The sequence below is a fragment of the Armigeres subalbatus genome, chromosome 3 (assembly GCF_024139115.2).
Source record: "Armigeres subalbatus isolate Guangzhou_Male chromosome 3, GZ_Asu_2, whole genome shotgun sequence".
In the NCBI taxonomy this organism is placed as follows: Eukaryota; Metazoa; Arthropoda; class Insecta; order Diptera; family Culicidae; genus Armigeres; species Armigeres subalbatus.
In genome coordinates, this window is record NC_085141.1 from 395,440,283 (window position 1) to 395,452,929 (window position 12,647).

General features: G+C 38.4%; 1 protein-coding gene across 4 annotated transcripts in view; it reads left to right on the top strand.

The window, feature by feature from the left end:
- LOC134226859 (RNA-binding protein 24-A-like) overlaps nt 1-12,647 on the top strand; it is a 303,788-nt gene that overhangs the window by 193,950 nt on the left and 97,191 nt on the right. For all 4 annotated transcript variants that reach the window (XM_062707907.1, XM_062707908.1, XM_062707905.1 and 1 more), the window contains one exon: nt 8,780-8,840. In XM_062707907.1, the coding sequence (XP_062563891.1) occupies nt 8,780-8,840 (61 nt within the window). The remainder of the gene's footprint in view (nt 1-8,779; nt 8,841-12,647) is intronic.

Below are 12,647 nucleotides of genomic sequence, written 5' to 3' on the forward strand. Positions count from 1 at the left end.
GTAGTCACGCATTGCCATTGACTCTGACTGATCTACTAGACTCTCTCAGGGAAATTACGGCCAGAGTTGTCCTACACAGCTGGCAAAATAACTGCTCTTTTATCTCTTAACTAACAGATAGATGTTTGAGTTTTTGAAAAGTCATTTCAATCTGTCAAAATGATGCACGCCGGTGTAATTGATGTACGTGCACCCGCATGGCGTGTACCATTTCGACAGATCGAAGTGTCATTTGGAAAACTCCAATGAATGATCTATCCATTGGTTGCACTCACTGAATGAATTTTATTCAACTTTTGAAAATTGCGAAAAATTAAAGAGCAATGTTTTATCAACTGTTAAAGACAACTCTGATTACGGCTATATATGCCTAATCGTAGCAACCCTGTTGTGTTAGAAAAAAAAACTTTACAACGTTATCAGTTGATTTGCAGCAACCATAATGAAAACTATGCTCGATAAATTGTTCATTCTACCAGCTCCACCTGGAGCAAGATGAATACAGTAGATGGCTGAATCGTGAATTTGGCAGATTGGAACAAATAGTGGTGTATTCATCTTGACATTTTTTTTGACTATCATTTATTTGGAAGGCTCATTTGCCGTAAAGCGTTACGGAGCCGTAATCATGTTTTTGAATACATTTTTTCATGATTCTTATACACTAATGTTAGTTTTGGGGAACCGAAAGACTCGCGGTTTGGTCGAGGTTAGGGAATACAATAATACAATAGGAAAGGGAGGGAATTTAGGGTGCTTAATTAATTACAATGCTGATGTTTACACAGTTGAAATCCTTGGCAATGTTTCAGATCTGTAACGAGACAAACTTTTTTTGGGAGACAACGATGAGAGGAAGACATACGGAGGGATTAACGACAGATATTGAGATGTACAACCAGAGGAAGACATTCTTAAGGGATTACGACAGCAAAGGGATGGATGGACGACGATTATAATCTAACATCAGCAACTTTCAAAAATTGGTGGACAAGGGTCATCTTGACATGTAGTAAAGAAATTGGACATTGTGAGGCACTCCCGATTCTGGAGAAAGGCGAGAGCGTTAAATGCAAGCTTGATTACGGTAGCGCGAAAGTGTTGTGCCACCGTGAAGAAAGAAGGGCCATTTGGACGAAAACCATTCGTCTGAATTCCATTTGGCCGATGGCCACTGGGTTGATATAAATATACCATTTAGCCGAAAAGACCATTAGATCGAAAGTCAATTGCTCGAAAGGGTCATACAGTCTAATCACCCCCCTGAAATGAGATGTAGTTCTTGAAGCCGTCTACCGTTTGGGTGGCGCTAGTGTTGCCTTTCCTATTTTAAGCTCCGTTTATACCGCCGCGAGAGCATTGGCGATTGGCGCTTTGATGCTGCATGTAGAGGAAGAAGCAGAAATATGATAATCAAAAATATTCGCACGGGAAAACATACGAAGAAATTTTTGAAACTCTCTTTAAAATTCTAGAAGCAATTTAATTAAAAACGGTAAGCAGTACAAGTTTAGAATTGTTTTCTACTGCAAAATAAACACAATATTTCAATCTCAATTTGATATCATACTTAATGCACAGTATAAGGAAAGTCCAACCTCGTACTGTTTACCGTTTTTAATTAAATAGCTTCTAGAATTTTAAAGAGAGCTTCAAAAATTTCTTCGTATGTTTTCCCGTGCGAATATTTTTGGCTATCATATTTCTGCTTCTTCCTCTTATTCTTCATGCAACATCAAAGCGCCAATTAATCACGTCGAAAAACACGCAAAAATGCAATACATCTTGTTGAATATAATTTAACAATGCAACACATGCCGCTTGCGCATCCGACTGTTCTAACTTCGTGTGTTTATTGCTTAACCGGCAATGTTTACATCCAGCACCATGTTGCAGCACCATGTTTTTGGCTTCAGGCGAGTTGTTCGTGGATGACAGCCGTTTCATGGGGGTGAGACTAATAAGTCATTTGACGGAATAGCCCAGGAAACAATCTGATGCTGATAAAGCGCTTTCAGCATTCATTTAAACAAAAGCTGCGCAAAAGAGCTATAATCGCTTGTTCAGCTCTTAAACATATAACTTTGGTGATTCTATTCAGCTATTGCATTGATAGATTTAACTTTCTTCGGGATGCTGAATTCAGTTTGTAGAAGCGCTATTTTTTGGTTGCAGGAATGTATTGATCTTCATAAAAGCTCAAAGAGCGCTTCTTACGCCTTTATCCAGCAATCAAACAGCAATAATCCAGCAAATGCAGATTGTTTATGATTAATTAAACAAAACAGGATCAGGTGAAAAGTCGCTTAACAATATTTATTTCAGCAATTAAAAATCACTAATGCAGCATTACCAAAAAATGTCCCACTTGTCATGTAGCTTAGAATCTATATTTAAGGAAAGTATAGTTCATATATTATTTTTGAGAATTGAACTTGGGTGCATTGATGAATAGTTACTTACCTTAGTAGCTATTTTACCTAGAATGTTAACAAGTTATGATGTACAAACTGTGATGTGTGAATAAGGATTTAATGGATTTGAACAAAGAACACATAAATTAGCTATCAAAGACTTCAGTGTTGATGTTTACAGTTAAGTGCTCATCCATGTTTCTCCGATCATCATCTTTCTCCATGCTGGGACCTGCCGATGCAGTTTTCCCCGGTATTTGTTCGTCATCAGGAATATCGTTGTTGCCTTTTGATTATTCAAATAAAAATATTCAAGTGATATTTTATCATTCACTAACCTCCAACACATTACCTTTTAATAATGTTTTTTATTCAGCATATTTCCAATCCATCGTTAAAATATCGGGGAGGACAGAATCCCTTTCATTATTTTCTTAAAACATGCTCTTTAAATCATTTCTAACGCCTTTATTTCAGATTTCGGTAAAAATCAATTCAAATTTTACTTCAAATTTTGATTTTTTAAAGATTTTTGGTTTGATTTGTTATTATTATACTATATAGGGGAACTGTTCTGTTTCCCATCTCACTGAACATATATTCAGCTCATCGCAAAACAAAGAAATACAGCACCCGTCGCTTCTTTTTGCTAACAAGCGTGCTCACTGGTGAAAAAAATCACTAAAATAAGAAACAAACCAAATTCCTTTTCATTGCTTTGTTTTTGATGGGATCGAAATAGGAGCTATGGGATGAAGTTCCGAACCGTTCCCCTACAATAGCCCTGTTTGTCTGTCTGGTGACTAGCCAACCAGACGCAGCAAGCGGGGAAATTCTCACAAAAAATATTTGACACTTCAATTCTTTTTTACTATCAGGTGCAGAAAACAAAACCAGTGACAACCAGACACAGCATTTGATGAAAAAAATCACAGACAACAGACGTTGAAAATTTTGATTTTTTTAAATGCATGAATTAATGAACCGTTTATATTGAAAAAAAAAACACTTGCTACGGGCGCTACTGCGTCCACAAATAAACTAGTATTTAATGGTTCATTAAAATATTCCTTGTTCTTGCCATCGAATACTTCAGATAGGCTGGATAAAAAGTGGCGATCCTGATGCATAATCTACTATTAAGTATCATATTCACTGCCCATCTATATATATAAAAATGAAATGGTCTGTGTTCGTATCCACATAACTCGAAAACGGCTGGATGAATTTTCTTCATTCCTTCAGCAAATTGTTCGTTATCGTTTCCGACGGGTTTATATGATATTTCCTCATGCGAAAATCATCCATAGGGTTGAGCAAATAATGAAAAACTAAAATTAAGAATCGTATGGAAATTTCGCATGGGTAGTTCACAACGCGCATTTTCGCCTACTATGCAGGACAACGTCTGCCGGGTCGACTAGTGATTTAATAGTTGACGTAACAACCATTGCACTTTCGTTTGTATTTCGAATAATTTAGGGACAAACATCGCAAATTTAAATCGTTCCAACCTGCAAGCACTTAAATAAGGTTTGGAACAAGCATCGTATCGATGTTGCAGCGGTTGAATCACTCTAATTAGCGCGTAATAAGCCAAATTCGCTGGAATTTTGAATGGATGATACGTCAACTCTAGAGTGCTTTGAGAATAGGTCGTATGTGCAAAAGAGAGTCTCTCTTTGCCTCCATTCTCTTTCGATTATTACAGATTTATAATAAAGTTTACTTCAGATTTCTTGGCAGATATCTAAAGATTATAGTTTTGTCAAGCGTTCTGAAGTGAAAATGTGGCAAAATATGCAAAACTAGCTTATGTACAAGCGAAAGAGAGCGTGAACAAAGAGAGCCTCTCTTTTGCACATACGACCTATTGTCAAAGCAATCTAGAACTATGATATCATGGCTAGTTCAGCATGCGATTATAAGGGAACGTCCACAAATTACGTAACGCTTAGAGGGGGGAGGGGGGTGGAGTGAAGTGTTACGATCCTTACATAATTTTCAGAAGCTTCATACAAAAAGTGTGACATAGGGGGGAGGGGGGGTTGAAAAAGTACAATTTTTGCGTTACGTAATTAATGGATCTTCTACTCAATAAGCTACTGTTCGATTCGATAATCAACTTTTTCAGCTATTAATACCAATAACCAACCATTGTACAGCCATTGCTCTCACTGTTCAGCAATCATTGTTACTTGGGAGGTCATTTAGCCGAATAGGTCATTTGACAGAAAATGTCGTTCGACCGAAACGGTCGTTTAGCAGAGAGGGCCATTTGGTCGAAAATGTCATTTGATCAAACAGGGTATTTGGCTGAAAAGGCCATTTGGTCTTAATGGTCGTTTGGCAAAAAAACCACTGTGAAAAGTGAGAAATGAGAAGTGAGATTCTCGCTTCTAACTTCGCATTTCTTACTGTTCACTGTGTGTCACAGTGTCTCACTTTTAACTACTCACACCTGATTTTTAGCTTCTCACTTTCCACTGCTAAAACGGAGCAGTGAGAAATGATGAAAGTGAAGTGAAAAGTAAGACGTCTCACTTCTCACTCCTCATATCTCACTTCTCACTGTAAAAAAATAGTAATGCGAAATGAGAAAAGAGACGTCTCACTACTCACTTTGATCTTTTCACAGTAAAAAGTGAGAGATGATGAGTCAGAAAACCAAGTATGATCATGTGGATATATAAAACCATTGTCCGTCCCAGGACAACTTACGCTTCCCTTGTCTGGTGGCCTAAAACTAATGAGGCTGCTGCAAGGGCTAAGCTCAACAAAATCCAACGCACCGCTTGCATAGCCATCACTGGTGCAGTTCGTAGTACACCCAATTTGGCCCTAGACGCAATGCTTCACCTGCCCCGGTTAGATCAATTCATAAAACTGGAAGCGGAAAAAAGTGCTCTAAGGTTAAAGAGAACAAAAACACTGCTGTCGGGAGACCTTACGGGTCACCTCAGCATATTAAATGAATTTGCCATAAATCCCGCAATAGGAATTTGTAGTGACTGGATGGAAACGGTAGTCAATTATGACTTACCTTACGATGTGTTCATTCCTTCCCGCCAGGAGTGGGAAGGAGATGGACCCATCGTTCCAACAGGCTCTATAAATTTCTTCACAGATGGTTCGAAAATGAATAATCTGACAGGATCCGGAATCTATGGCCCTACAACAAAAATTTCTGTCCACTTAGGACAGTGGCCCACAGTATTTCAGGCGGAAATATATGCAATATTAGAATGCGTGTTATTATGCCTGAGGAGAAAGTATAGATTTGCAAAAATATGTATTTTCTCTAACAGCCAAGCGGCACTTAAGTCGCTTAATAACTACACTTGTAACTCAAAGCTAGTGTGGGAATGCATTCTGGCTTTGAAAAACTTATCCATACGCAATCGAGTCTACCTATATTGGATCCCAGGACATACGGGTCTAGAGGGAAACGAGATTGCTGATGAGCTAGCCAGGAATGGATCTAATGAAAGGTTCATTGGCCCTGAGCCCTTCTGCGGGATCTCAGACTGCTCTGTAAAAATGGAACTGAACAAATATATGGTCAGTCAAATCACATCAAACTGGAATGCATCTTCCCCATACGAGCCAATCCAAAAGGCTCGTAACGATTAACCCCAAGAAAACCCAACAACTATTAGGTCTCAACAAAGGGATCTCAACATCTACACCGGTCTAATAACTGGACACTGCCCCTGCAGATACCATCTACAAAAGATCGGAGCAATCCAAACCTCAAATTGCCGCTTCTGTGACGAGGAGAGAGAAACATCAGAACACATCCTCTGCTATTGCAGTGCACTCACCCAACGTAGGTTCAAAGTTCTCAGCAAGCCCTTTTTAGGGCCTGCTGATATATGGATCTTATCCCCCAAGGACGTGGTTGGCTTCATAAAGCTAGTCTCGCCAGTATGGGGGAGTCACATACTGTAACTCAGGATCTCTATTCATCAATAATAGATGGTCTTGAGTTCAGTCGATACCAAGGTATCTCAGTGACAAACATGTTACTGAGATAACTTGCGTATTTCACAGTAAAAGGGTATATCACAATAGTCCTAAAATCTGGACGCAGTGATCTTCACCCGACAAACGAGGAGAGAGTCAGAAGTGAGAAAAGTGACGTCTCGCTTCCCACTCCTCCTTTTTATTTCTCAATTCTCACTGTGGAAATTGAGAATAGCGAAGTTAGAAGTGAGACGCCTTACTTTTCAATAATCATTCCTCATTTCTCACTGCGAAAAGTAGGAAAATCGAAATGAGAAGTACGGAATGAGCAATGAAAAAGAAGAAGTAAAAAATGATGAGTGAGAAGTGAGACAGCTCACGTCTTCACACATCTTCTTTCTCGCTCATCATTTTTCACTTTTTGCGATGAGAATAGAGAAATAATTAGTGAGAAGTGAGGAGTGCTTCTTGCTGCTCATTTCTCACTTTTCACTTCTATCAGTAAAAAGTGAGAGAAGCGAAGTGATAGGGTAGACGCCTCTCTTCTCATCCATATTTTTTTACTTCTCATTTCTCAATATTTTCAGTGAAAAGTGAGGAGTGAGAATCGACAATTGCGAAGTAAGATGTGAGACGTCAAATTACCTATTTGGCCTTATGATATATTCGGACAAATAACTTATTTAGCCGTATAACCCCTTCGGCAGGGAGGTCCCGTAGCGTAGTTGGCTACACGTTCGCCTTACAAGCGAATGGTCATGGGTTCGATTCCCAGCCTCTCCACGAAAACCGTCGTCATTTGCCGGATGCGCAGCCTATGCGGTGGCGTATTAGGGTGCGCGCCTTACCGTCACTGCTGCCTGATGACGACTGACAACTTGTTCTTCTCGGAGGCATTCCTCCGACGTTACCCGGATAATTGGCAACCGAACAATGCAACGATCATTGGATACACGACACGGACAAATGGACATAATGGACTCACGGTGAGATGGATAAGCAACGACAACAACAATGAATAATGGAAAAAATCTTAAAAATAGACTCTGTGGGGATTCTGGCTGCAGAATACCAAAGTAGATCTCGGCACAGTAGCGGTTATGTAACACAGAGTGCCTTCCAAATGAAGAAAGGAATAAAAAAAAAACCCTTTCGTCCAAGTGACTTTTGGCCAGAAGGATTTCGACCTAATAGTTTATTCGGCCTTGCTGCATTCTGCCGAATGAGTGTGAAACCAAATGGTCAGAGAAGCCGGCAAATCTAGACTAGATGAGCATTATTTCACCGAACACCCTGAGAAACGGCTTAATGTGCCGGTGAAAACATCTAAAAAAATGGATAAAAAATAAGTCGAGTCGAGTCATGTACGTGACACTTAAGGCGGCCTTACAGTTGAGGTCAAAATACGCATCTGTATAGATCACAACTTGGTGGAATTAAATGGAATAATACTAATCTTTTTATGACAGGTGAAGACATTCCACTAAAAGAGCATAATAATTTTCTTAAAAATAAGCCTTGTACCGAAGACTGCCAAGTATCTATTCTATTCCAATAATTTTGTGGCTAAAACGATTAACGATTCTTAGTCTCGATTAATCCAAACGGATGGATGGAGTGCATTACCCGACATTTGTCAATTTGTAGATATTTCATTATTCCATCACTAAATACTGAATTGAAAAAATATTCCAACAAGCATGTGAATTTTCATTGAAAGTTTTCGGTTGAATATTTTAATTTGTTTTGCAAATTCCTTGTCCATTATAAAACTGCGTGTAAAACATTAATAATTTATTAACTAATAATTTGTTTCAAAAGGAAACTTGAAAGAGTTTATTGAGAAAATGAAAAAATATGAACCATAAAAGTTAAAAACCTTTGCAACCTTTTTGAATTGATATTATTCAAACAGATACCGAAACTCCACGTGTCTGGTTCTTCTAGTTCTCAAAACTGTCTGAGCCAGATATATATACTGATAAAAAGACAACTTCACAGATCCTGTTATTTCCTTTGGACCCAGACATAAATAGGCGTCACCTTTAAAACTTCCGCCCCATTTCGAGGCTCTTATCAAATGTCATAACCCCCATCCCTTCGAACAAACGAAGCCACTCTATTCAAACAAGCCAAAGAAGCCCACTTGAAAATATCACCGGTGACAGCTGATCGTCGCCCTACCGATATCGATACACTCCGGGTCGAGTCCCCGACCGAACAGGCCAGGCCGCAGCGTATCAGCCCACCATCGGTTCGTTTTATTCCCACACTTTCTTCCTTAGGTTCTGATTAAAAAAAATCATACTTTCCGTTTTCACCGACCGACGACCGACCATCCAGACATTGTCTTAGCGCACGTTTCTGACTCCTCTTCCTTCGTTTTCGTCTCATTTCAGGATTCCCCTTCACAGCGGCAGGCCTCCGGACAGGATATCCTGTGCTACCGAGCCAGTTTGGGTAAGTTCAGCGCTCTTTCCCTGTTTCAATTCTATACATTTTTTTTCGCTCACCTCTGGTTTCTCGATGTAGGAGGAAATTTTCAATTTTAAACTACCGACATAGGGGGGAAATATCGGAATAGGCAATCGATGATTTAGACAAATCAGCGATACTTGGGCGAGTAACAAATTCGGGAAATGGTTGAACCAATACACACTTGAAAGTATGTTTTGTTTATTCTTTCTTTTTAAGCTTTTGGTTTTTGGTGTTCAACATCAATTTTGATTCCACACGAATGTCGTCATTTGAAAAATGTTCGCAAAAAAAGTTATTCATAAATATGTATTTTGTTGTTTAAATTATTTTATATTTTTAGTTTCGAGAATCCGATCTGAAAAAAAATACTGTTGACAATAAAATCGTCAAACATTACTTTTCTTGTTGAAGATCAATCGTTCCGCTGTCGTTTTGATTTCCTCCCTTGCAGGAAAACATTAAGGTTGAAAATAAATAACTGTTTATGGCGCTCTGGAAGCAAGCAGGCTCTTCCTGTACGTGCTATTCTGTCGATGGTAGGACCAAGATATTGAACCTGTTTTTTATTCTTTTTTATATTTTCGTTCATACGTTCTCACCCTCCGAATCCCGTTCGGATCCAAATTAATGCTTTATTTTTCAACTACTATGGTTTTCCAACGGGTGCGAGAACGCTGCTAGTCAAAGTTCTCACGTTTTCGATTTACTCCGTATCAATCGTAGACATGTTTGAAATAGGTCAGCGTTCGAAAGAGGACTGAATCAGCTTGGAAGTGAAATGATGAAGAGGAAAATGTGACCGGAGTTATTGATAAGTTCAAATGGAAATGATTAGATTGCGTCGGTTGGAGGTGGCGTTCTGAAATCAACACGTTGCTTTTTTTCTCAATTCGTGTCGTAACTCACTTTGTTGGAATATGGTAGCAGTCGCAGAAAGAAACTGTTTTCTATTTTGGGTACCAAAATAAGCAAATAGAGAGAGAGATTTCTATCAAATCTTGTGTTTGCGTTTTAGGTTCTGAAAGACAAACTTCACAATGTGACGCATCGCAAAAACGTATACATTTGGGTGCAGCTCATTAAAAACTCGTTTGGATGGCCGCCACATGACTTTTCGAGATATTTTTAAATGTTTTCAGAACATAAATCATTGTGTTCATCACTGAGTATATGATTTGATGCAATACGTAGTAAGAAATATAGAGCCTTATTTTCATCTTAGATTTTCACAATGTTGATGAAACATTCTTTTGTCAAGATCTCAGCAAAAGTGAGTTTCTTGAAAAAAAAATCGACGCGGGATACAAGATTCTTGTTCAGCCCAATATTCTATAGAGCTAGGATTCTGTTGAGCTCAACTATTAAACAACTGAGTCATTTAATTTAATATAAACTATTTAAACTAAAAACTACTACAAAAACAATTATTTCAAGAATAAGGTCACTGGTTTGTCGTCGAGGTGGGCCGGGGTTTCAAAGCATTATTTGGTTTTACAAATTTTGTAGTATTTTATTCCATATCTTTCATGCATAGCAAAGCTAGGTTCTTGGGAAGAAATAAAAGTTAGTATATAATAAGATATGATGCTCAGTACATATTAATAAAGATAAGTTGAAGTTTTGATTGTTTTGATCTAATACACGGAAGTATTTGATTTTTCACTGGAAAGATATTTCCAATGTCACAGAACCAGAAATAACGAATTCAAATCAAACGTCAAATTACAGCTGCATTATTCCAGTATTGTGAACTTTATAATTTTCCAATCCCAACTAACATTTTTAATGCTATAAGTTTCATCTACTAGCCTCAGGCTGTATAATATTCGAATAAAAGCAACCAATGCTAAATTTAAAGTAAGACACCCCTTAAGGTGAAGGTTGGTTGAGTACCCAAAAAGTTGTGGAAGTATTGGTGCGATAAAAACATTAATTTACTGCACTGCCGTTCTACGCATGCTTGTACCAAATTCCAAAAAAGACAATTGAGAAAATGGTATTTGAAGTTGAACACTCATTTCCAATGGCTGACGTCCACTTGTCAGGAAATTTAAGAATATTACGTCACCGAACCATTCTGTAAACTAAATTTTATTGAAATCATTATAATATATGAAAATAGTTTGGCGGAACAATTATGCCGAGAAAAACTGCACTTGTTTGGTGGTTTCTGCGCTTCTAAGTCCAGCTCAGTGCATGATTTCGTAACTATGTCCTGCGATGACATTATGTCTCTCCATGCTTTGTCTATGGAAGTGAACTTTCCACGTGGTTGAAGTGATTATGTCGATGGCAATGATTTTTTTTCAATATTGCCACCACTAACCACTGGAACAGGCTAAGTTCGGAAGATCTCAGCAGAAAATACTATTCCAATGATCGTTACTCCATGAAATAACAGAATCTGCCATAATGATGAAATTAAAAAACAGAAAACCGCATCTTAATTAATTGTTCTATCTAACGACCATTTGATAAGCAATTCCTGAAGAGTTAAAGCTCATGATAATTACTCCAAGTCATATGTGCTCGCTCCTTGCCGGTGCCTCCTCATACCAATCATCATACAAACCTAAAACGGCCAATCAGTTCCTACCCAAAACAGCCCAAACAATCGGACCACACTCAGAATGTGGAACAGAATCGACTGAGCGGGGGGAAGCTAAATTTATTTTTTGAACAATTTTTAGTTTGCTGTCAACGGTGCCGGTATTTACATCCGCTCCGCGTACAATTTTCAGAATCTTTTTCGGGCAAGAATTGTGGATAATATTATGTTTTTACTTCAGAATAGTGACTAATTAAATAAAGTGAAGTTTGATATGTATCTCATCAATATTTCTGGTTGATCCTATGCGGAATGGTGTTAGAAAACTTGTATTTAGTTGCGCTGTGAGAAGAAGGGAGGATATTAAATTTGCACGTAACTGCTGATTTATCCCAAAGTTTGAGCCAAACTACATGGAATCCATTGAAGAAATATATTCATCATGAAGGGAAGTAAATCCACAAGCGATGAACAGGTTTATAATTTGAATATCGGACTTTAGTTCGACGGCATTCGTGGCATTCGAATGTTGGTGCGAGGTGAAGACTCGTTAGCGGACGGGTGGCATACTGGCTGCTATCGTAGTACTTTTCCAACTATGTCCTTAAGCGACTATCTATCAGCTGGTCAGTTTGTTCCGAATATAGTCCACCTTTTATCGTTTATGCAGCTTTTATGTAGCCATAAAACAGCTTTGTCTGAATAAGCAACCCAGCCAACCGATGAAGAGCTCATCGTTGGGTTGCTTGTATGGCAACTTCACTTATTAGTAATAAGGGATTGAATTCAAAAGAAAATGAAAAAATCTCTCGCTTATTATCTCTGTATACATTTACGATATGCAGCACACCGTGATAGACTTTTTTCGCAAGCTGTCATGATACAGAACTGATTCGCGGGGCATACCCAAACGCGGTGGACACTGACTCTGATGATGCATTTTAACTTGTTTTTCACAGCTGTGTGAAAAAAGATGGTCCCCAACACAAAATGAGCGAGAACAAAGCGTTTTATTCTCACTTCTCGGTGAGGACTGCCTATCCGATTCTTTTTTTTGCAGACTCCATCTTCACCTATACTCAGTGACTAAGTTAAATTGTATTGTCGTCTCTTTTCTTCCCACGGAAATTTTACTCAATTTCCGTCAAAAGCACTACTACTCATAGTTTCGATTAGTCCCGCTTTTGACGAAAATTGAGTAAACTTTCTGTGGGAAGGAAAGAGAGGGCAGTACAATTGTT